Consider the following 26,491-nt stretch of genomic DNA (forward strand, 5'->3'; position numbering starts at 1 on the left):
ATGTATTTGAGAGGAACTCTCCGCATTCCCAAACGCACAGACAAGCCCCACGTGACCTGGAACCGGCAGAAATCATTTGTAATTGAAAGAAAGCGCAAGATTACCGGCCAATAAATGGCACGTCACAAAGTCAATTGGAAACGAAAGTCTCTGAAATGGGCAAATAGGAGAATCATTGGCAGCGAACCCTGAGACTGGGCCGGGCCGCTCCTAATACCCAGGCAGTAAAACTGGATCCTTATCAGCTCATCTGGGCGTTTTATGTTCTCCCAAAGCAGCACAAACCCAACCAGATGGAAATCATCACCAGCGAAAGGGTTTCCTATCCCATCTCTCTCTTCCCAACCACATATGGAACCCAGAGACGGCACAGCGTGTACTGGAATAAATGATACGAGCAGGATACATCCGTCACATTAGCCCTGTTTGTTTAACGTCTGTTTAACCTGATACATACGGTACTAACACGCGCATTTATATGTATTTATTGTGTATTCCGCCACCTCTGGCTTCTCAGCCAATGTATAGCATTGAAGTGTCCCTTCCCAGAGGCTATTATCCCCCCACTGCTACTATAGGCACCATCTCTCCCTACTATACCTGCTATCCCACAGCCACACCCCCTTCCCAGAGGCTATTATCCCCCCACTGCTACTATAGGCACCATCTCTCCCTACTATACCTGCTATCCCACAGCCCCAGTCCCTTCCCAGAGGCTATTATCCCCCCACTGCTACTATAGGCACCATCTCTCCCTACTATACCTGCTATCCCACAGCCCCAGTCCCTTCCCAGAGGCTATTATCCCCCCACTGCTACTATAGGCACCATCTCTCCCTACTATACCTGCTATCCCACAGCCCCAGTCCCTTCCCAGAGGCTATTATCCCCCCACTGCTACTATAGGCACCATCTCTCCCTACTATACCTGCTATCCCACAGCCCCAGTCCCTTCCCAGAGGCTATTATCCCCCCACTGCTACTATAGGCACCATCTCTCCCTACTATACCTGCTATCCCACAGCCCCAGTCCCTTCCCAGAGGCTATTATCCCCCCACTGCTACTATAGGCACCATCTCTCCCTACTATACCTGCTATCCCACAGCCCCAGTCCCTTCCCAGAGGCTATTATCCCCCCCACTGCTACTATAGGCACCATCTCTCCCTACTATACCTGCTATCCCACAGCCCCAGTCCCTTCCCAGAGGCTATTATCCCCCCACTGCTACTATAGGCACCATCTCTCCCTACTATACCTGCTATCCCACAGCCCCAGTCCCTTCCCAGAGGCTATTATCCCCCCACTGCTACTATAGGCACCATCTCTCCCTACTATACCTGCTATCCCACAGCCCCAGCCCCTTCCCAGAGGCTATTATCCCCCTACTGCTACTATAGGCACCATCTCTCCCTACTATACCTGCTATCCCACAGCCCCAGTCCCTTCCCAGAGGCTATTATCCCCCCACTGCTACTATAGGCACCATCTCTCCCTACTATACCTGCTATCCCACAGCCCCAGTCCCTTCCCAGAGGCTATTATCCCCCCACTGCTACTATAGGCACCATCTCTCCCTACTATACCTGCTATCCCACAGCCCCAGCCCCTTCCCAGAGGCTATTATCCCCCTACTGCTACTATAGGCACCATCTCTCCCTACTATACCTGCTATCCCACAGCCCCAGTCCCTTCCCAGAGGCTATTATCCCCCCACTGCTACTATAGGCACCATCTCTCCCTACTATACCTGCTATCCCACAGCCCCAGTCCCTTCCCAGAGGCTATTATCCCCCCACTGCTACTATAGGCACCATCTCTCCCTACTATACCTGCTATCCACAGCCCCAGTCCCTTCCCAGAGGCTATTATCCCCCCACTGCTACTATAGGCACCATCTCTCCCTACTATACCTGCTATCCCACAGCCCCAGTCCCTTCCCAGAGGCTATTATCCCCCCACTGCTACTATAGGCACCATCTCTCCCTACTATACCTGCTATCCCACAGCCCCAGTCCCTTCCCAGAGGCTATTATCCCCCCACTGCTACTATAGGCACCATCTCTCCCTACTATACCTGCTATCCCACAGCCCCAGTCCCTTCCCAGAGGCTATTATCCCACTGCTACTATAGGCACCTTCTCTCCCTACTATACCTGCTATCCCACAGCCCCAGTCCCTTCCCAGAGGCTATTATCCCCCCACTGCTACTATAGGCACCATCTCTCCCTACTATACCTGCTATCCCACAGCCCCAGTCCCTTCCCAGAGGCTATTATCCCCCCACTGCTACTATAGGCGCCATCTCTCCCTACTATACCTGCTATCCCACAGCCCCAGTCCCTACCCAGAGGCTATTATCCCCCCACTGCTACTATAGGCACCATCTCTCCCTACTATACCTGCTATCCCACAGCCCCAGTCCCTTCCCAGAGGCTATTATCCCCCCACTGCTACTATAGGCACCATCTCTCCCTACTATACCTGCTATCCCACAGCCCCAGTCCCTTCCCAGAGGCTATTATCCCCCCACTGCTACTATAGGCGCCATCTCTCCCTACTATACCTGCTATCCCACAGCCCCAGTCCCTACCCAGAGGCTATTATCCCCCCACTGCTACTATAGGCACCATCTCTCCCTACTATACCTGCTATCCCACAGCCCCAGTCCCTTCCCAGAGGCTATTATCTCCTTGCCCACCAGAAGTGATGGTAAAAAAGCACAAGACTGCAGGTCTTCCTGGGAAAATCTGGGCTGGACTCTAGATTGGATCTTGGGGTTCATTCGGAACAGGGCTCTATGTACAATGAGTTTGAACTGAGTTTTCCCCCTGGATGTTGGATACTGTGTAATTGTTATAGGCAGATAATTTCCCTGTAATGGAGGAATGATGTCATAACATGATATAATTATAATTATTATTGTATAAAAGACAATAATGAGGTGACTCTGAGGTCATTCAAGAAGAAAAGTGCACATGAGGAATGCACAGAGGATGTACCCGGCCAGTGAAGGCTGTAGGAATGGGGAGTAGGGCTGGCTCAGTTTATTTATGTATGTCTAAAGCGCTCGCACCGTCTCTCATCCCTCTCATATTCCAGTCAATGGGGAGCCATCAGCTGGGCTCCAACTCACTCTCACACCCATGATTTCAGCTGAACCTCATTCCAAACTGAATATTTCTCAAGTCTTCTATGAAATCATTTTGCTTGTGAGCCCCAATGGACACGTAACAGATTCGGCGGTCCCTTTGTAATTAAAACTTTTGTAATTGTATAAAGAAATGCGTCATGGTCTTTGGGAGGATGTAAGGCAGCCGATACTCATGTATCTGGAATTAATACACTTATATCTTGTACAATATACTATACAATCCCAAATATCAGTTTTACTGACAGACGTGCTGAGTCCATCAATTGTCCCTCAACAACTTCCCAAGGAAGATGAAATAGCAAAGAGGGATCATTAGTGGTGACAGATTGAGACTGTTACGATCTCCTACATTAGAGAGGAAGACTTTACTCCTTACTGTCTGGATGTCCACTGGGGGTAAAAAGGGTTCTTTGAGAAATGACAGTTAGTAAAACAAATGTTTGCTGATTTTCAGGTCTTTGAAGATCTTTATTGTTGGGTTTGGCCTCCTATATAGGTCCTTCCAAGAGAACCTGACATTCAGGGCAAACTCTGAGAACCATATGCTACAACCTGTAACTGTCCAAGTCTGGAGCCCACAAGGATATTTCTTGGTAACCTGTGAGGCTGGTCCAACCCTGAAGATTTGAATAAGGATTTTAGTCCTTGCCTTATAGAAAGAGTGAAGAATTTGACTTTTACCTCATACAAGTCCCATTGTAGGTCAAAGCATTTTGCTCTCATGGTGATCTCAGGGAGATCCATCATAACTTTCAAAGCTTTACATGGGTAGATCTACTACCAGTGTAGAGGACAATTATTATCATAATACTGACATTGCACCCCTAACTATAACCAATGCTGTACACAGTCTGTAGGCACAATGGGTCCCTGCCCATTACTAACTCTGTGGTTGAGTTTTGGCCAAATCCAGCTTTGGAATCAAAGAACCCCTAAGCCTTTTTTCTACCATCCAGTATTATGGGCACTTTATATTCTGGAGCTTTTTTACCTCAGCAAAAACACATGAAATCCCGAGGGTTGTGTCCCACACACCAGTAGACCATAAGTGTCTGTTGCTCACCAACCTCTCAACACAACGGTCCCCAGTGGCTCCATGCTGGGTGGATCCCCATGCCTTGGGGGTCATCACATGTGTCACTTCTGCCTTCTTTTGCATCGTTTCTCAGCACCCATTCTTGTACAGCACCCTTTTGTCCTTAAATTAGTATTTCTTCATTGAATCTTTGCCCATGATGTCTACCGGTTTCTCAGCTCTTACATAAGCCTGTTTCTGTGAGTTTTCTGGTTTTGACCCTTTCCTGTTTTAATGACCACAATCCTTGCTGCCTGCCCTGACCTTCTGGCTTGTTCTTCATTGGTGGTTCTGCTTTATCCTTGCCTGTACCTTTATTGCTTATCAACTCTGACCTCTGAAGTCATCTCAATCCTGCCCCAAAAGGGCATCATTGAAGACCTGGCAGATCAAGAAAAACTTGACCCACACCCAACCCTAAACCACCCGCTCCCAACCCAAACCAGCTTCTTCCCTGTATTTATAGACCTGCACCCGCCCTGCCCCACACTGATGTCACAAAAGGGGTGGGGCGTGTCAGACGCAAGTCTATAAATTCTGAAGCTGGAAGATGCAAGCCGGCAGTGTTAGGTCATGGCCAGGGAGAACAGGAGGAAAAACTCAACTAGAACCCATAAGTGATGTGCTGAGGTTGGGTTGGACCCACCGGTAAAGCCATGGATCCCGGCCCGATCCCTAGGCCGGCCCGAACATCACTACTGGCAGGGGTTCCCCTGCTTCATAGAAGAGTACGGCTGCTCCAGCTATCCACTTAGGGCTCATTAATAAAAGAATGTTCTAGTTAGCTTGGGCAAGGACACAATTACGAAACAGCAATATTAGGACAAAAGGGCATCAGGTTGAAATGGTGAAGTAGGTGTAAAAAGACCAATTATTATTATTATTGTCCTTCGCTCAGATCCTGAGTGTATATCCATAATCCCTTCCACATGGCTATCAGGAAATATATGATAAATGCCCCCGGTCAGAGAGAAACAGGCTGCTCTGACTCACATGTGGTGTTTACATTCGCACCCATTCATCTCGGAATTATTAATAACCCAAATCACTTTTATTTAATCTATTTCCAGCAATATGGACAGAGTTTTTTAACTTCTCCTAAAGCTGTCAGCAGCGCGAGGTTGTTCCATGCAGCTGTATGTTATGGTAAGTGGAACATCTGCTTTGTGTAGATTCCCTCTGCCAGAAGAACAAGGGGTTCCTCCCTCCGACCTACAGCGTCAGCCTGCCGGCCCGGGGTGATGGATGAGCTTTTCAAGTCAGGTCTGTTGAACAAACCACAATTTATTGCTCGAAAATGATAAACGGTGATTATATCTGCTAACGTCGCTTCAGAAGAAGAAGAAGAAATCACGATCTGGGGCCAAGTTGGGTCTCTATGGTTCACCTTTAGCAAATATGTTCCAGGGCACTTCCAGCTATAAACAGAGTTGCTCAATGTCTTATGTTGATTGGGACCCGTTCCAATTCAGCACATGATTAGGTAAATTACCGTATATTACTTGTGGCCTCGGGACACAGGGATGTGTAGTATTGCCCTTGGGGATGGACATTACCAATATAGGGGTCTCCTGGTGGCATGGAAGTATATTGTATTGCCCCATTACAGGGACACTGATACCACACCAGTGCCAGTTAGTAACTGGAATCCAAGAACAAGTCAAAAGGGTTGAGGAGACCACCTCATACATATGCAAATAGACCAAAGGGATTCTGGGAACAAATTCCTCAAGGCTTCTAAAAAAAATCCCATTTGCATGGGTTTATCCTATAGGCTAAAGCTCACCCATTGGGTTTCTGAAGCAAAAGCCAGAATAATAGCTGATTCCCAACTACAGACTGGTTTTGCCCTTCATGGGGCTCATTAGTGTAGTGCAGGGTTTTTAGGTTTTTTAGGAGCCTTAAGGAATTTGTTCCCAGAATCCCTTTGGTCTAACTGGAATCCCACACAGCTTGGCTGGTTTTTCTTGAAGATATTAAGATATCAATTCAGTCATGTTGTTTGGCAGTTGAACAACTAAGTGCCATGCAATGGAACCAGTTCGTTAGACCATTGAAACCCTTAACCAACACACGCACCCTCATTCCCAAGGGTCATACATGGGCAAAACCAAAGATTCATCCCCTCCAGACTGATGGGCAGGTGTATGGGGAATTTCCAACAGTCTGCCCAAGTGATCTCTGGTTGATATCTAAAGTGTAGCTTAGAAACTCTCATTGGATGAGGACTGTTTGTTGATGGGGTACTGACCCAAAGTGATCTGTATGATTCAGTTGTATGATTCAGTTGTTGTTGAAATATTCAGATCAGCCAGATATGCCAGGCACGTGAGTGGCCCAATCAGCGAAACCTCGCCAAACGAGTGGATCTTCCTTCCATGTTTTGTCCACGTTTGGGTCCTGGTAGAACCCATTGCCCCGGAGGTCAGTCTGAGAGTCACAGAATGAGTGAGTTGTTTGGTGCATGAAACGCAAAGCTCTTTCTATATATATATATATATTTTTTACAATGACCAACCTCATTCCATAAACTAAATGTAAAGCATGATGACACGTGGACTATTTCCCAACCTCTTTTAGTCTCACAGCGCATTACGCACCATTCTTAAGGGGGCAATACAGGGGCAGATTTCAGTTGCTGATTCGGGCTCATCAGACCAATTCCACTGCTTATCTGCCCGTGTATGGGCACCCCCAATGGGCCTACTTGACCCTACCTTGATTTTCCATTGGATTGAGAACCGCATCGGCTCTTTGATGTGGTCCTCTGTCCAATGGCACCTATGCCCGCCATTGTAATTTGATCGTTTGGCCCAAATGATCAAATTAGCCCCATATCTCCCACCTTAGGTGGGCATATCAGGAGAAGATATGCTTGTTTGGCAACCTGGCCAAATGAGCGAATCTTACCGTCTATGGCCACCTTTACCATGAAGTGATAGATTTTGAGACTATGCTTTCCATAGTGGGTGGTAATAAGATTTTCTGTTAAGCAAAATGACTTCAAGTCCCCAAATCCATAACTTTACAATGGAACCAAGTGAGGAGGGGGTTGGATCACTCTGTTAGCCTAAGGAGGCGGGGAACTGGTCCAAGTGAGCACAGACAGACTATCATGGCTGCCTCTCAATCTGTGGGATCAGGTACATTGTTATTTCCACCATATATTTTTTACAATGACCAACCTGATTCCATAAACTAAACATAAACCATGATGACACGTAGACCATTTCCCAACCTCATTTATGCTTACAGTGCAATACACACCATTCTTAAGGTGGCAATACAGGGGCAGATTTCAGTTGCTGATTTGGGTTCTTCAGACCAATTCGACCGCTTATCTGCCCATGTATGGGCACCCCAATGGGCCTATGTGACCCTACCTTGATTTTCCATTGGATTGGGAACTGCATTGGTTCTTTGATGTGGTCCTCTGTCCAATGGCACCTATGCCTGCCATTGCAATTCGATCGTTTGGCCCAAATAAGCCCAATATGTCCCACCTAAGGTGGGCATATCTGGAGAAGATCTGCTTGTCAAGTGATAGATTTTGAGACGTGAAGGCCCTCTGCTCTCCATAGTGGGTGGTAATAAGATTTTCTGTAAAGCAAAGGGACATCAAGTCCCCAAATCCATAACTTTACAATGGAACCAAGTGAGGGGGGGTTGGATCACTCTGTTAGCCTAAGGAGGCGGGAACTGGTCCCAGTGAGCACAGACAGACTATCATGGCTGCCTCCCAATCTGTGGGATCAGGTACGTTGGTATTTCCACCACGTCAGCCCTTTTTAAAGGTCCAAAACAGCAACTGGTCTTTATCATTTATTTTTTTTTTATAGCTTTTGAATTATTTGCCTTCCTCTTATACATTTTTTCAACTTTCAAATGGGGGTCACTGACCCCAGCAGCCAAAAAAAACGATTGCTCTGTGAGCTAACAATTTTGTTATTATTGTTACTTATAATTCTTTATCTTCCTATTGAGCCCCTCTCCTATGCATATTCCAGTCTCTCTTTCAGCCTACTGAATGGTTGCTACGGGAAACAAGACCCTAGCAACCAAATAGCAATGGACATTCCATATTGAAGAGCTGTGAAACAAAATGCTAAATAACTGAAAAAAATAAAAAAATAAAAGAAGAAAGATCAATTGTAGATTGTCTCAGAATATAAATGTCTATGTCATACTAAAAGTTAATCTAAAGGTGAACAACCCTTTTAATGTATTTGCCCAGTTAAATGGTGATATAATAGAACTAAGACATTTCAGATCATAGATAGTGATGGGCGAAATGTTTCACCAGGCATGGATTTGCGGTGAATTTCCGCGTTTCGCCATTGGTGGATTGTTTCGTGGAACGGATGAAAACATTTGCCGCCCGTCCAAAAATTGTCAAAAGAATAACCGTGGGCGACAAAAGAATAGCTGCGGACGACAAAAGAATAGCCGCAGGCGACAAAATAATAGCTGCGGCGACAAAAGAATAGCCGCGGGCAACAAAAGAATAGCCGCGGGCAACAAAAGAATAGCCGTGGGCGACAAAAGAATAGCTGCGGGCGACAAAAGAATAGCTGCGGCAAAAAAAGTATAGCTGCGGGCGACAAAAGAATAGCCTTGTGACAAAAGAATAGCTGCGGGCGACAAAAGAATAGCTGCGGCAACAAAAGAATAGCTGCGGCAACAAAAGAATAGCCCCGGGCGACAAAAGAATAGCCGCGGGCGACAAAAGAATAGCCGCGGGCGACAAAAGAATAGCTGCGGGCGACAAATGAATAGCCTTGTGACAAAAAAATAGCTGCGGGCGACAAAAGAATAGCTGCGGGCGACAAAAGAATAGCCGCGGGCGGCAAAAGAATAGCCGCGGGCGGCAAAAGAATAGCCGCGGGCGGCAAAAGAATAGCCGTGGGCTACAATTTTGTTTTGACGCGCATTTTCGCCCTTTCGTGAATTTTTCGCCAAAGCAAAACGGGACAGATTTGCTCATCACTAATCATAGACTGTGAGTGAGACTGAGCTACAATCACATGACTTTCCCTCGTTAAGTCCTACGTATAACGAATAATCTACACACGTCTCCTCCTTCCTCGTTATTGCCTCTATGGATTGACAGCTCTGTAGCCAAGTGAGTAGGGTCAACTCCTCTGGGGACAGGAGACTGCAGATCCCTATTTAATCCGGTGTTTTAGTAAACGTAAAATCATTTATTGCCGGTTTGAGAGCGAGCGGAATGCTGGGGACAGGCGCCAAGACTTCCCAACACTTCAGCGCAGGCAACATGGATCTTTCATTAAGCGGTAGTGACAGATAACAATTGCTCCGGCCCATTGAGTAATAGATCATCTTAGATTGCTGTGAAAATGAAATAATTTATGGCTTGTGATCCAGAGAGCTGTCTTGCACTTGGCTCCCCGAGGCGCTACAATGGCCGGGTTGGAAAGAGAAGCTTTAGAGGGAATGTAGAATGATGAGTAGCAGAATAGAACATGGAGGATTAAAGAAACCATATAATCATCAAGAATCCAGTGGAGAGGCAAACAGTGTAATGTAGTTTGAACTTTTATTTGAGATGCTTTGCACTACATTACCCTGGTTGGCTCTCCAGTGGGTTCTTGATAATTATATGGTAACTTTGTGTAGAAGTCACAAACCTACTACATTGGGTATATGTTCCAGTTCCGTGCACAGGGTCTGGGATTATACTCATCACGAGACAGAGCAATGGATAATTGGGTATAACATCCATCCCCTGGAGAGTGGAGGTCTGGGTGGGTCTGCAAGGTTATGAGCTTGACCAATCCAAGTTCTAAAGCTTCCAAAGTTATGTTTAACCAATACTGATGATAGCCTTAAGGTTATGAGTTTGGCCAACCCAAGCTCCTAATTCTAAAGCTTCCGAAGTTATGTTTAACCAATACTGATGATAGCCTTAAGGTTATGAGTTTGGCCAACCCAAGCTCCTAATTCTAAAGCTTCCAAAGTTATGTTTAACCAATAATGATGACAGCCTTAAGGTTATGAGTTTGGCCAACCCAAGCTCCTAATTCTAAAGCTTCCGAAGTTATGTTTAACCAATACTGATGATAGCCTTAAGGTTATGAGTTTGGCCAACCCAAGCTCCTAATTCTAAAGCTTCCGAAGTTATGTTTAACCAATACTGATGATAGCCTTAAGGTTATGAGTTTGGCCAACCCAAGCTCCTAATTCTAAAGCTTCCAAAGTTATGTTTAACCAATAATGATGACAGCCTTAAGGTTATGAGTTTGGCCAACCCAAGCTCTTAATTCTAAAGCTTCCAAAGTTATGTTTAACCAATAATGATGACAGCCTTAAGGTTATGAGTTTGGCCAACCCAAGCTCTTAATTCTAAAGCTTCCAAAGTTATGTTTAACCAATAATGATGACAGCCTTAAGGTAATGAGTTTGGCCAACCCAAGCTCCTAATTCTAAAGCTTCCAAAGTTATGTTTAACCAATAATGATGACAGCCTTAAGGTTATGAGTTTGGCCAACCCAAGCTCCTAATTCTAAAGCTTCCGAAGTTATGTTTAACCAATAATGATGACAGCCTTAAGGTTATGAGTTTGGCCAACCCAAGCTCTTAATTCTAAAGCTTCCAAAGTTATGTTTAACCCATAATAATGATGCCTTAAGGTTATGACAGCTGGAGAGAGACACAAAAGGGAATTCCCAAATCTACTTTACTCTCTAAGAGGCAAATCTATTTTTTGTCACAATTCGAGAAAAATCTGGAAATAAAATTGCAAATTCTAATATTTTGGCCTTTTCCGAACTGCATAGATCAACTGAAATTATCTCGAAAACTGAAAGAAATAAATTCATCAACTAAAACCTGATGAGATTCAATCTAAGTCACAGATACAGACAGACACAGTCACAGATAAATAGATTGACCTGACTTCCATTGGAATCTAGCCCCCAACCCACTATCCCTATTTACAAGTAAAAAACGAAATTGGGCAAAACTATAAGTTCCATGCAGGATGCTGCCGCTTTGCAGAGAGATTTGACTGGGAAACTGGGCAGCAAACTGGGAAATGAGGTTCAATGTTGATAAGTGCAAAGTTCTGCCCTTTGGTAGGAATAATATAAACGTGAACTATCTACTGAATGGTAGTGTGTTGGGGGGATCCTTAATGGAGAAGGATCTAGGGGTTTTTGTAGATCACAAGTTGTCTAATTCCAGGCAGTGTCATTCTGTGGCTACTAAAGCAAATAAAGTGCTGTCTTGTATAAAAAGGGCATTGACTCAAGGGATGAGAACATAATTTTGCCCCTTTATAGGTCCCTGGTAAGGCCTCACCTTGAGTATGGGGGGCAGTTTTGGGCTCCAGTCCTTAAGAAGGATATTAATGAGCTGGAGAGAGTGCAGAGACTGCAACTAAACTGGTAAAGGGGATGGAAGATTTAAACTATGAGGTTAAACTGTCGAGGTTGAGCTTGTGTTGCGCTTGCGAGGGGACATGATTACTCTGTACAAGTACATTAGAGGGGATTATAGGCAGTTGGGGGATGTTCTTTTTTCCCATAAAAACAATCAATGCACCAGAGGTCCCCCCTTTAGATTAGAGGAAAGAAGCTTCCATTTGAAGCAGTGTTGGGAAATGCCCTGCCGGGGGATGTTGAGTAGGGGGTTCCTCACGGTGAGGGCAGTGAGGGGGTTAGGGAATGCCCTGCCGGGGGATGTTGAGTAGGGGGTTCCTCACGGTGAGGGCAGTGAGGGGGTTGGGGAATGCCCTGCCGGGGGATGTTGGGTAGGGGGTTCCTCACGGTGAGGGCAGTGAGGGGGTTGGGGAATGCCCTGCCGGGGGATGTTGGGTAGGGGGTTCCTCACGGTGAGGGCAGTGAGGGGGTTGGGGAATGCCCTGCTGGGGGATGTTGGGTAGGGGTTCCTCACGGTAAGGGCAGTGAGGGGGTTGGGGAATGCCCTGCCGGGGGATGTTGGGTAGGGGGTTCCTCACGGTGAGGGCAGTGAGGGGGTTGGGGAATGCCCTGCCGGGGGATGTTGGGTAGGGGGTTCCTCACGGTGAGGGCAGTGAGGGGGTTGGGGAATGCCCTGCTGGGGGATGTTGGGTAGGGGTTCCTCACGGTAAGGGCAGTGAGGGGGTTGGGGAATGCCCTGCCGGGGGATGTTGGGTAGGGGGTTCCTCGCGGTGAGGGCAGTGAGGAGGTTGGGGAATGCCCTGCCGGGGGATGTTGGGTAGGGGGTTCCTCACGACGAGGGCAGTGAGTGGGTTGGGGAATGCCCTGCCGGGGGATGTTGGGTAGGGGGTTCCTCACGACGAGGGCAGTGAGGGGGTTGGGGAATGCCCTGCCGGGGGATGTTGGGTAGGGGTTCCTCATGGTGAGGGCAGTGAGGGGGTTGGGGAATGCCCTGCCGGGGGATGTTGGGTAGGGGGTTCCTCACGGTGAGGGCAGTGAGGAGGTTGGGGAATGCCCTGCCGGGGGATGTTGGGTAGGGGGTTCCTCACGGTGAGGGCAGTGAGGGGGTTGGGGAATGCCCTGCCGGGGGGTGTTGGGTAGGGGGTTCCTCACGGTGAGGGCAGTGAGGGGGTTGGGGAATGCCCTGCCGGGGGATGTTGGGTAGGGGGTTCCTCACGGTGAGGGCAGTGAGGGGGTTGGGGAATGCCCTGCTGGGGGATGTTGGGTAGGGGTTCCTCACGGTAAGGGCAGTGAGGGGGTTGGGGAATGCCCTGCCGGGGGATGTTGGGTAGGGGGTTCCTCGCGGTGAGGGCAGTGAGGAGGTTGGGGAATGCCCTGCCGGGGGGTTGGGTAGGGGGTTCCTCACGACGAGGGCAGTGAGTGGGTTGGGGAATGCCCTGCCGGGGGATGTTGGGTAGGGGGTTCCTCACGACGAGGGCAGTGAGGGGGTTGGGGAATGCCCTGCCGGGGGATGTTGGGTAGGGGTTCCTCATGGTGAGGGCAGTGAGGGGGTTGGGGAATGCCCTGCCGGGGGATGTTGGGTAGGGGGTTCCTCACGGTGAGGGCAGTGAGGAGGTTGGGGAATGCCCTGCCGGGGGATGTTGGGTAGGGGGTTCCTCACGGTGAGGGCAGTGAGGGGGTTGGGGAATGCCCTGCCGGGGGATGTTGGGTATGGGGTTCCTCACGGTGAGGGCAGTGAGGGGGTTGGGGAATGCCCTGCTGGTGGATGTTGGGTAGGGGGTTCTTCACGGTGAGGGCAGTGAGGAGGTTGGGGAATGCCCTGCTGGGGGGTGTTGGGTAGGGGGTTTTTCACACTGAGGGCAGTGAGGTTGGGGAATGCCCAGCGGGGGGGTGTTGGCTTGGGGGTTCCTCAGGGTGAGGGCAATAAGGTTGGGGAATTCCCTGCTGGGGGGTGTTGGGTAGGGGGTTCCTCACGGGGAGGGCTGTGAGGGGGTTGGGGAATGCCCTGCCGGGGGATGTTGGGTAGGGGGTTCCTCACGGTGAGGGCAGTGAGGGGGTTGGGGAATGCCTTGCCGGGGGATGTTGGGTAGGGGGTTCCTCACGGTGAGGGCAGTGAGGGGGTTGGGGAATGCCCTGCCGGGGGATGTTGGGTAGGGGGATCTCACGGTGAGGGCAGTGAGGTTGGGGAATGCCCTGCTGGGGGATGTTGGGTAGGGGGTTCTTCATGGTGAGGGCAGTGAGGTTGGGGAATGCCCTGCCGGGGGATGTTGGGTAGGGGGTTCCTCACGGTGAGGGCAGTGAGGTTGGGGAATGCCCTGCCGGGGGATGTTGGGTAGGGGGTTCTTCATGGTGAGGGCAGTGAGGTTGGGGAATGCCCTGCCGGGGGATGTTGGGTAGGGGGATCTCACGGTGAGGGCAGTGAGGTTGGGGAATGCCCTGCCGGGGGATGTTGGGTAGGGGGTTCTTCATGGTGAGGGCAGTGAGGTTGGGGAATGCCCTGCCGGGGGATGTTGGGTAGGGGGTTCCTCACGGTGAGGGCAGTGAGGAGGTTGGGGAATGCCCTGCCGGGGGATGTTGGGTAGGGGGATCTCACGGTGAGGGCAGTGAGGGGGTTGGGGAATGCCCTGCCGGGGGATGTTGGGTAGGGGGTTCCTCACGGTGAGGGCAGTGAGGGGGTTGGGGAATGCCCTGCCGGGGGATGTTGGTAGGGGGTTCCTCACGGCGAGGGCAGTGAGGAGGTTGGGGAATGCCCTGCCGGGGGATGTTGGTAGGGGGTTCCTCACGGTGAGGGCAGTGAGGAGGTTGGGGAATGCTCTGCCGGGGGATGTTGGAAGGGCAGATTCTGTTAATGCCTATGGGGCCTAATACCTTTTGGAACCTTGGCATTCTCTTCACAGTGTGGTTTAATAGAAACACAAAGACTAACCATTTTGTGGTTAAATAAAGAGTTAACTATCTGCTGAAATAACCCAGTATGGGAACAGCAAGCAAATCTGCATCACTTCCAAACCTCAATAGATCTTGTTTCATCTGTAACAAAGACCACAAAACCCATCGTCCGGCTCTGACAGCTTGTTGAAACATCTTATATAAATATTTTAAACATCGCCGAGCTTTGCCGTAATACCGGGAGAAGAAATCACAGAAATTGTGCAGCAGATTCCCAGGGAGGGAAATGTTATATATTCCCAGCGCTTATCTTCTTTCTGTTATTCATGGTTTCAGTCAATGTTCCATAAGGAGCCCGGGAAAGGGAAAACAAAGGATAATGTTCCTGAAGCCTCCAGAAAACTGCAGAAAAACTTTGACCTGTGCCGGGCTGTCTTTGATTAGGAGAAACACACCAACTCATCAATGGTTCTGTAGAACTACAACAACCCCTGACAGCCTTTGGGAGCTAGAGGTTATGCTCCCATGGGAAAACAAAGGATAATGTTCCTGAAGCCTCCAGAAAACTCCAGAAAAACGTTTGACCCATGCCGAGTTGTCTTTAGGTAGGACAACTCCATGAACGGGAGATTAAAGTGATACTGACATTTTCCTGTTATTTCCCATTTATGCCACTTAAGAAACAAGCAATAGAGGTATCTAGAACAGGTATGGGACCTATTATCCAGAATGCTCGGGACTTGGGGGCTTTCCGTATAAGTGATCTTTCCATAATTTGGATCTCAATACCTTAAATATACTAAAAATCATACTACATATACTAAAATAAACCCAATAGGATAGTTTTGCCTTCAGGGAATTAGAGCTTCTTCAGTTCAACTGACTAGTATGGGAAGTCCTCAGCATATGTACTCTTCCACTAATCTATGAGTTCCAGGTGTCACCTCTCTGAAGAGTTACAATGTTCCATTGGGATTGGATTAGTGGGAGGAGTTCAAATGCCAAGGACTTCCCATACCAGTCAGTTGAACTGAAGAAGCTGCTTGGATGAGTAGAGAAACGTCTTCCTTGATTACTCGGCAAGTCCAGTTGCTCTACATATACTTATACTGGATAAACCATGACCTGAGCGAATGAAAACCTTCATAGTCAAGCAATAAAGATCCTCTGGCATTGGTTGTCCCTGCTATAAATTTCTACTGGGAATCTCACCAGTGTCTTCCACTGGGCCAGGAAGGCCGTCAAAAGGTGTTGGGAGAATCTGGTCATTTCATATTCCTTCCCCTTTGTATCTTCTACATCCCAGCAGCCTTATTGGCTAATTAGGGACAGACAACTAAAGTTTACTGCATCCTCCTGCATCATTTCTTACCCTAAGTGTTACTTGAGGACTGTGCCTGCCCCTGGTTCTCTTTTCTCCTGATCCTTGTCCTGCCTTGGTAGTTTTTGCCCACTTCAGTTTGTCTCCATCCACTCTAGTCCTGTTCCAGATCAATGTCCTCTCCGTCTTCTCTAATTCTTATTTGTCCTTCGCAGCCCCAACCTGAAGGACTGCTCTCCCCCTATTTGAGTGTTGTAATGTAAGAGTAAAGACCTCACTACTGCTCTTGTTTCTGCCAATGAACCTTGGAACAACAGGAATGCCACTCTTGGCAATTCACAACTTGAGCAAGTTCCAGTTCCTCGAGCAGGAATTAGGGGAAAAGTCATCCTGTGCAATGCAATGTATCTGGCTAGCTTTGGTGGGGAGTAAACTGCACAGGAGATGAGGTGGGTGGGATGGTAGGCCTGATGGGGATGATCTTGAACATTACAATTGCTGCTAGGAACTGCCTGGTGTAGAACCAGGGACCTGCAGATTACTGCCCATGGTCAAATCTTTTTGAGTCTCTGGAGGTCACATGCTTTTGGAGCTAATGACTTTTTCCTCCGTCTGTGTTCCCTGCTAACTCCTGTAATGATCCCGCTGAAGGCAACAGCCCAACTAAGGGGATATTTAGGAGTTTCTGTTCCCATACCCTGTGGTGGATCATTAAACTCTGTTGACGTAACCAAGCCTCTTGTTCCGAGTTCCCAAGTCCCTGTATCCTGAAGTCCTTGTTCCTGGAATCCTGTAAGGGTGTTCCTGCCCTGCTTTCCTGTTTTTTTTACCTAGTTTGGCCTCTTATTTGGGTTTTTGCTTGTCCCCTGACTTTGTGCCCATTCTCAGACTTTGTTTGCCTGCTGCCTGCCCAGACCATTGCCTTCGCTCCTTTTATATTGAAATCTTATATTTGGGTCTCAGTAGGAGCGAGTAGTTACTTGGCACATTGGTTACTGTTGGCGAATTCCGTGGGTAATTCTGACAAATGGTTGGTTGCTAAATCTACTAGCCTTTATCTGCACTTGTAGAAGGGAAAAGCTTTTTGCTGGAAAGGCAGATTGTCAGCTGGGACTTTTCTTGTACCCTATGAGTCCTTCATCCAACGTTACATGACCCAATCAGTGTCATTTTCGCAGTATAAGAACATATCTTATAGATGGCAATATTCTATCATTGTTTTGGGTGAATATCTTTGATAAACACAAAAAAACAAAAAATACATAAATAAGCCTCATTCACTATTGGCCTAAACTTGCAGGATTTGGAAGCACGGGGCCCCAGTAAGGATTAAACATGGCGATGCCCATGGCCGCAAAGTCACTGTGCCGGCCCACTGTGTAGTGATGCGTTGCCGCCATGTGAGATCATCGTGCTTGGCGCAAAAATTCAACATAACTCGGTGCTTAGTTCCCGGGCTGAATGCCTCAATATAGGACTTTGCTTGCAATTTCCTGGGCGCCTTCTAAATTACTTTCTTGGACTGTTGTTCTGGTTTCGATCCTGACTTTGCTATTTGCTGCCTGAACCAACCCTGTGACTGGAAATCGACTAAGAGATGCTCGTTAACTCTTCTGATACCGTATTTTGGACTATTTGTTCTGTCTGTACCCAAGCTTCCTCCTTGGTCCTGACTACAACCCCGGCAAGAGCCGAGTAGGCCCCGACACCCTCTGAGTTAAATTCTGACCCCATTAGCAGGAATGTGAGGGGGCTACAGGGGGAAAACAGAGACGGAGCTGTTTGCAGAAAACATTCTTGCGCTACCCTGGGAGCAGATTTTGGCTTCTGGGATCCATCGTTTCAGCAGAAGAGCGGCCCGACTGTGCAATCTCAGAAGAGAAGGAACAGCTGGAGAGAGAGCAAGAGATTTCCTGCACAGATGGAACATTTTCCTTCTAAATTGAGACACGGATCATTAAAGTTATTGAGAATATTGCAATATTTACCAGTGTTTATACAATATCTCCACCCATGCTCTTGACCTTCTCTGAGTAGGCCTTCCATAGAACATTGGGCAATAATGAGAAATACGTTGGATTCTTCTGCATATACAGCCTGGTGGTTAATCAAAGGCCCTGCATGTTTCAGAGCAGACTGACTCATATCTTCAAAGCCTTCATTTCGCCCCTCAGTCAGCAGGTCATTCTATCCAGGGAGTCGTTAAGAATCATAATCCTGTGTGGTTTTTGTCTTATTGCAAAAGTATTCTAAAGCAGAATGAAGTTCAAACTGCAGAAATACTTCCCAAGTAGGAAAAGTTAGGCTCCACCACTGACCCAACATAGTTATGAATAGGCACGCCCTCAATTTGCCCTACTTTACTCAAAGTCCTGCCCCATTTTTGATAGAACAGTTGGACTCTCACCAGTTGGGGTGTGCCGTTATATGATGCCCCCAAAACATATAGGGTGCACTTCTTTAGAGGAGAATACTTAGCATAGAGTACAGGTACTTTTTGATTATTGTGCAGTCACCATGTTCCTCCTTAGCGCTACCTTACGCATCAAAGTCTGAGGAGCAATCTGATTGGTTGGGGGATGGCTCATCATGAGCTGTCAAGCAATATTGATCCTCTGCTACAGTGATCCCCAACCAGTGGCTCAGGGGCAACATGTTGCCCACTACCACCATTGATGCTGCTCCCATAGGTGCCATTTTTAAACTTCTGGCTTGGAGGCAAGTTTTGGAAGCCCAGAGATACAGTTTTACTCCAAGCAGAGCCTCCAGCAGTCCACATGAGTCTACGAAATAGCCAATCACAGCCCTTATTTGGCCTCACCAAAAGAACCAAAGAACACTTTTTATATTTGCACATGGCTCACAAGTAAGTAAGGTTGGGGATCCCTGCTCTACTGGAAGGTTGGTGACCAGGGATATTTCCCTTCTTATATAGAGCATTGTCTCACACAGTATTTAGGTAGGTACTGTAAGGATACCAACAACAATAAAAATAACCAATAAGGTCTAAACCCCAAGCTCTTAACCCACCAGGCTTGGTATCTACAAAGGTCAAGTCAGCCGATTCCTGAAAGACCTTCCAGCCTAAATACCTCACTGGTGCCCTTCTGCAGCCCAAATGTTTTGGGTTACCAGGTAAGAGTACTGGTGAAGCTTATGTCTTATTTAATAAAGTTCTACAATAAGACTATGAAGGTTTTCATTCATCCAGGTCATGGTATATCCAGTATAAGTAAATCCGGAGCAACTGGACTAAGTCTCCAATACTCGTTCTGTACTTCCCATACTGTACTGTGTAAGGGAAGCACTATATAAAGCAATATATACAGTAGCTCTTACCCACACATATAAATACAATTATGTTCAGTATTTGAGGGTTTAGCACCATATAATGTGAGTCTCTGTGGCTCCTTGGATATATCTACTGAGCGAGCAAAGGAACGAGAACGTTTAGAAACTGCTGCCCAGCAAATTTGCACAATTTGGGCAACACGTCCGCTGTTAATGGGACTGTTATGTAACAGATAAACATTGAGTTTTTGTTCTTGGAGCAGCTGAAAGTTCAGTAGAAACAAGTCATCCGTCTCCGGCTTTTATTGCGAGGGACAAACACACAGGAGTCGGAATTATTCCCCCAATCACTCATTCTCTGTTTGTATTGGGCGCACCCCAAATAAATGACTTCTGCAATAACATAACAAGAACATCGGTTCCTCTCTCGGTCCTTCTGTAAAGTCCTTCGGCTGAAGGGACAGGTGGTTGGCTTGGGGCGTATGTGGCCTTCTTGCCATATTAGACTCACTTGTCTTTCTGCACCGGTCTATTTAATAAAAATGTGTAAATGCCATGGCAACATTCAATTACTGGTAAAGTCCCAAGGAAAGTTGGGTGGATCATCACTTATTTCCACCTGAACTAGGGCTGGAACTAGGAGTAGGCAGAAATGGTTTTGCCCAATGCCAGGGGTAGGCCAAGCCAACTGGGCACCCTAGGGTGAATGGGAGCACAGACTAGGGGTAGGCAGGAGAGTTACCGGGTGTCCCCACAGCATTGCCTACCCCTAGTTCTGGCCCTGCCATTGCGCATTGAGCAAGTATTGCCCTATAGACTCCTGATTGGTATTAAACAGCAATAGGCTCCTCCTACTGTGAGAGCCAGAGCATGCTGCTCATAGGAATCAATGCAAAAATCATCCTATTGATCTCCCTCCCTGACACTGATTAGTCAACAGAATAATGAGCGTATGGGGAATATTCTGTACCAATGAATGATTGAGGCTGATCCATGGAGTCACCATTGGGACTCATACAATAACATTATGTAATAGTTACATCAGAAGATAAACTAAGACTGATAGGGAGATATGTCTATGAAGATTCATCCAGGCCATGATGTACAGTATCTGGTAGAAATAAGTCAACTGGACTTTTCTGAGTTTTCTTGAAAACATTTCACCCCTCATTCGTGTTGCTTGAAGAGGCCATTTGAGTGAGTGTTGGAACGTTTTCAGGTCCAGTTGGGTTAGACTTAATTCTACCAGATACTACTGATAGGGAGAGATTTACTGTGTGATGTTCAGACAGAATCGAGGCATCGCCCCAAGAACATTGTTGCTTTGTCTCTCGCTGGAAACAATTACCTGGAGACAAACAAAGAGATGATGATTGGTGGGGAAATCTCTATGAAGAGAGAAGTCAATGGGGGTATACAAGGGGGGTCCAATTAGTGGAAAAAGGAGTAATAAATAAAAAAGGGGACACAAACTCATCAATTAAACTGCATTTACTGACAATCACCCAATCACACTCAACTAATGTATTCACTAGGCTTATCCAATGCTATCTTCCCATGGTGGAAGGGCAGTTCTCCCTGTAGGTTGGCATTGATGTTATTATCTCACTGATGTGTTGGTAGTTGGGGGGACAGAGGTGATTGCAGTGGAGCTTAGGGCAAAACAGAATTTGGGGGCCAATAATTTATAAAAGTAGGGATGTCTAACTAGGCCCTTTGTTTTACTACAGAACTCTACGAGCAGGTCCATCTTCCTCATGTTCCTATCTTACCCTACTGTCTGATATATTAATCTTATCTCAGCATTTGGTCCTGCTGTCACCATTCCTGCCCTGGCCCTGCTTTTGTCAACTTGCCCTTCTGTAAGGGCCCCCCAATACCCCGAGAATTCTCAAGAGTTGCTCTACTATGAAAGTCTTTGTGGCATTTGATCATGAATGAAAATACAAGAATGAACCAAAGGCGCAAATAAGCACTCACCCCAAATCCCCCCCTAACTGGCCTTCAGGCTGGGCCCCCTTAGCCCATAACAAGGTTACAGATATATAGAAACATTGGGGTAACAGTCACCCCGCTATAGTTCCAGGGGTACCCAGGGCACAAATAAGCACTCACCCCAAATCCCCCCCTAACTGGCCTTCAGGCTGGGCCCCCTTAGCCCATAACAAGGTTACAGATATATAGAAACATTGGGGTAACAGTCACCCCGCTATAGTTCCAGGGGTACCCAGGGCACAAATAAGCACTCACCCCAAATCCCCCCCTAACTGGCCTTCAGGCTGGGCCCCCTTAGCCCATAACAAGGTTACAGATATATAGAAACATTGGGGTAACAGTCACCCTGCTATAGTTCCAGGGGTACCCAGGGCACAAATAAGCACTCACCCCAAATCCCCCCCTAACTGGCCTTCAGGCTGGGCCCCCTTAGCCCATAACAAGGTTACAGATATATAGAAACATTGGGGTAACAGTCACCCCGCTATAGTTCCAGGGGTACCCAGGGCACAAATAAGCACTCACCCCAAATCCCCCCCTAACTGGCCTTCAGGCTGGGCCCCCTTAGCCCATAACAAGGTTACAGATATATAGAAACATTGGGGTAACAGTCACCCCGCTATAGTTCCAGGGGTACCCAGGGCACATATATTGAGCCGTACCTGCGAGGATGAAGACCCCGACCAGTATAAGAAAGACCAGTAGGTACAGTCCCACCACCGCATATTTCAGAGCCGCAATAGAACCCAACTGGCCGCATCTTCTTGAGGATCTTCTCTTTCCTGATGGACCTAAATATGAAAAATATATATATTACAAAACATCCTCAGCTCTAGTTACTTAATAAAATATTTCAAAGTGGTTTACTTGTCCTTTAAATGGTTCAGATATAAAATCTAAAACGCAGCCTTTTCAGGTCATTTCCAACACAGAATATAAAAACTGTATTTAGAGAAAATCTTGGACGGATTTGTTTTTTTTTACACGTTTTGGCAGCAAAAATGTTTGAAACGAATGCGTTTTATACATACGGATAATACATCGGCCTGCCTATTGGGTAATGTTAAATAATAATCATTCTATTCTACAACAGGGGGGTGAATAGGGTTTATAGGGTTCCCTGTCTGATGCCGCAGTAACACTATATTCCAATTTTCAAGCATAATTATGAGATCAAAATCCCCCAAAAATTGCCTTTTTTCAAAATGTATTTAATTGAAATATATACAAAATATATATAATAAAAATAATATAATATATATAATAACTTATTATCCTTATCATTAAACTTAATGATAAGGATAATATCCTTATCATTTACAGTAGGGGGTACAGTATCCCTTATAATACATGAGTGATACTCAGAGTTCCCTGTATAACTCAGCCTGCAGCCTTGTGCCTTTATATGGGGGGCACAGAACCCCCCAGTGACTGCTAATATCCTTATCATTTACAGTAGGGGGTACATTATCCCTTATAATACATGAGTGATACTCAGAGTTCCCTGTATAACTCAGCCTGCAGCCTTGTGCCTTTATATGGGGGGCACAGAACCCCTCAGTGACTGCTAATATCCTTATCATTTACAGTAGGGGGTACATTATCCCTTATAATACATGAGTGATACTCAGAGTTCCCTGTATAACTCCGCCTGCAGCCTTGTGCCTTTATATGGGGGCACAGAACCCCTCAGTGACTGCTAATATCCTTATCATTTACAGTAGGGGGTACATTACCCCTTATAATACATGAGTGATACTCAGAGTTCCCTGTATAACTCAGCCTGCAGCCTTGTGCCTTTATATGGGGGGTGCAGAACCCCTCAGTGACTGCTAATATCCTTATCATTTACAGTAGGGGGTACATTATCCCTTATAATACATGAGTGATACTCAGAGTTCCCTGTATAACTCAGCCTGCAGCCTTGTGCCTTTATATGGGGGGCACAGAACCCCTCAGTGACTGCTAATATCCTTATCATTTACAGTAGGGGGTACATTATCCCTTATAATACATGAGTGATACTCAGAGTTCCCTGTATAACTCAGCCTGCAGCCTTGTGCCTTTATATGGGGGGCACAGAACCCCTCAGTGACTGCTAATATCCTTATCATTTACAGTAGGGGGTACATTATCCCTTATAATACATGAGTGATACTCAGAGTTCCCTGTATAACTCAGCCTGCAGCCTTGTGCCTTTATATGGGGGGCACAGAACCCCTCAGTGACTGCTAATATCCTTATCATTTACAGTAGGGGGTACATTATCCCTTATAATACATGAGTGATACTCAGAGTTCCCTGTATAACTCAGCCTGCAGCCTTGTGCCTTTATATGGGGGGCACAGAACCCCTCAGTGACTGCTAATATCCTTATCATTTACAGTAGGGGGTACATTATCCCTTATAATACATGAGTGATACTCAGAGTTCCCTGTATAACTCAGCCTGCAGCCTTGTGCCTTTATATGGGGGGCACAGAACCCCTCAGTGACTGCTAATATCCTTATCATTTACAGTAGGGGGTACATTACCCCTTATAATACATGAGTGATACTCAGAGTTCCCTGTATAACTCAGCCTGCAGCCTTGTGCCTTTATATGGGGGGCACAGAACCCCTCAGTGACTGCTAATATCCTTATCATTTACAGTAGGGGGTACATTATCCCTTATAATACATGAGTGATACTCAGAGTTCCCTGTATAACTCAGCCTGCAGCCTTGTGCCTTTATATGGGGGGCACAGAACCCCTCAGTGACTGCTAATATCCTTATCATTTACAGTAGGGGGTACATTATCCCTTATAATACATGAGTGATACTCAGAGTTCCCTGTATAACTCAGCCTGCAGCCTTGTGCCTTTATATGGGGGGCACAGAACCCCTCAGTGACTGCTAATATCCTTATCATTTACAGTAGGGGGTACATTATCCCTTATAATACATGAGTGATACTCAGAGTTCCCTGTATAACTCAGCCTGCAGCCTTGTGCCTTTATATGGGGGGCACAGAACCCCTCAGTGACTGCTAATATCCTTATCATTTACAGTAGGGGGTACAGTATCCCTTATAATACATGAGTGATACTCAGAGTTCCCTGTTTAACCAAACCTCATACCCAAACCTATAAGTCGGATATAGTTGAGGGGGTCAAAATATAATGGGGCTGATCCCATCAATAACCAAACGAATATCAATATACATTATGGGGTTATGTAATATAAGACAATAAGGGGCACATTTACTTTTTTGGGGGGCTTAAAACACGATATGGTATAAATTCGGAGTAACCACGATAATTTCTGATGTTCTAAAATGTCTCGAAAATGCTTTTATCAGTTGTACGAAAATATCGCAATTGCGTTCCGTAAGACACGAAATTTGCGGGGCAAAAAGTTCGTAAAGGCCGCGAAAACCTTTCCGGCTTTGGAAGCCTCCGTAGGGCTCAATGGGTCTCGACAGATCAAACCTGGCGAAAAGATATTCCCGAGGAAAGTGTTACTAAAGCGTTAAATTCCAAAATGTTCGTATTCTTTGCGCAAAATACGATGGAAATTTACCAAAAACAATGAAAAACTCACAAAATTTTTGCATACATTCCGAGATGTTCTATAAGTTAGAAAACATTTCGAAAAAATACGAAAAAATACAAATTTTTTAACTTTCAAATTCGACTAAATTAGTTTTCTTGAACGTCTGATATTTACTAAAAAAGAGTCACAAGGAAAAGTCGTAAAAAACTCGACTTTTCCAAATTGTCGATGTGAAAGTCACAACTTTATCGAATTGTCGAGACCAAAGAAAGAACCTCAAGGAAAGGGACCTCTGCCATTGACTTCATCATGAACTGGGCAAATTTAATCCGGCGAGTTGTTGAATTTGGATTTTTAGAGACACCTAGGGGCACATTTACTAAGGTCTGATGTTTTTCTGGGCTAAAATCCTGATATGGTAAAAAAAAAAGTTAGAAAAAATACAAAATGATCTCAAAATTGTTTAGTAAATGGGCCCCATAGTAAATCCTGGAAAAGTTGCGGTGTTTTTTCTCTGCAACATTTTTTTAAAAAATTCTAATCGAGTTTAATATTAAAAATCAGTGGTTAGTAAATGAGAACCATAGTTTACCCAGGAGCAGTTACCTATAGCAACCAATCAGAAGTGGTCACCTGTTTAAATACAAATATGGTATTGGTTGCTGTGGGTTACTGCTCCTGGGTAGTGATAAGTGAATTTTTTCGCCAGGCATGGATTCGCTGAGAATTTCTGCATTTCGCCATTGGCGAATTGTTTCACAAAACTTCTGTGAAAATTCGCTGTAGAAAAATTTGGAAATTTTTTGTCGCGTGTCAAATTGGGCGCGGACGTGTCAAATCGGGGCGCGGTCGCAAAAAAGGTGCGAACACGTCCGAAATTGGGCGCGGCCACATAAAAAAGGCCCGGTTGTGTCAAAAAAGTGCGGGCGACAAAATAAAAAATAGATGCGGCCAACAGAAAACAGATGTGAGCGACAAAAAAGACACAAGCGACAAAAAAGACACGGGCATCAAAAAAGACACAGGCGACAAAAAAGACACAGGCGACAAAAAAGACACAGGCGACAAAAAAGATGCGGGCGCCAAAAAAATCACGCAACAATTGCGCTTCGGGGATTTTTCGCCATTTTGCAAATTTTATTGTGAAGCTAAACAGGACAGATTCGTTCATCACTACTCCTGGGCAAACGTAGTGCCTTTTATTACATATAGGGGCAAGTGTCTAAATCATAAAGAACTACAATTCAGATGGGTTTGGACACCATCGCGATGGTGGATGTGGCTCCGGAGAAGAAAGGGGAGTTGTCGCTCACACAAGCCCAACCTGTTCCTCCACTTGGGTGGCCAAATCCAGCAAATATCAGCTAGTTGGGTCTCCTCACCAAGCACGGAGATCTTCCAGTTGAGCTTAGCACCTTCAAAGAACCCGTGGGTGGGACCTAGGTGGAAATGCCTTCATTATATTTCCACTAGACAAACAGAAGGGGCAAATAAAGACGTAGGGTCTGGTAGCTCTTTAGATGTACAATAAACCGATATGAAACACACAAACCCCGCCCCATCGCTTGCTTACAGACGTGCAATTGTCTCATAAACACATTCCAGACCAGGACATTGGGAAGGGCCAACAGAACGTTCAGTATCCTATAAAGAAACGTGTAACCCGACTCGGGATGGGCCGTAGAAGCAGGATTGTCCCCTCGCCAGGATCCCCCCACCCTGGAAGGGTCGTACTGTAATTCAACGTCGGATTCGTCTCTCGAGGTCCCCGATCGACCACTTTGCAAAGTGCAGCTGGTGTGAAACGGATAATAAAAGGACACGCGTTCCGC

At 46.5% G+C, this 26,491-nt stretch overlaps 1 protein-coding gene across 2 annotated transcripts in view; it reads right to left on the minus strand.

The window, feature by feature from the left end:
- scara5 (scavenger receptor class A member 5) overlaps positions 1-26,491 on the minus strand; it is a 123,013-nt gene that overhangs the window by 71,272 nt on the left and 25,250 nt on the right. For both annotated transcript variants that reach the window (XM_031901895.1, XM_002941449.5), the window contains exon 3: positions 21,787-21,915. In XM_031901895.1, coding sequence (XP_031757755.1) covers positions 21,787-21,915 — 129 coding nt within the window. The remainder of the gene's footprint in view (positions 1-21,786; positions 21,916-26,491) is intronic.

Source organism: Xenopus tropicalis, chromosome 5, assembly GCF_000004195.4.
Source record: "Xenopus tropicalis strain Nigerian chromosome 5, UCB_Xtro_10.0, whole genome shotgun sequence".
Lineage (NCBI taxonomy): Eukaryota > Metazoa > Chordata > Amphibia > Anura > Pipidae > Xenopus > Xenopus tropicalis.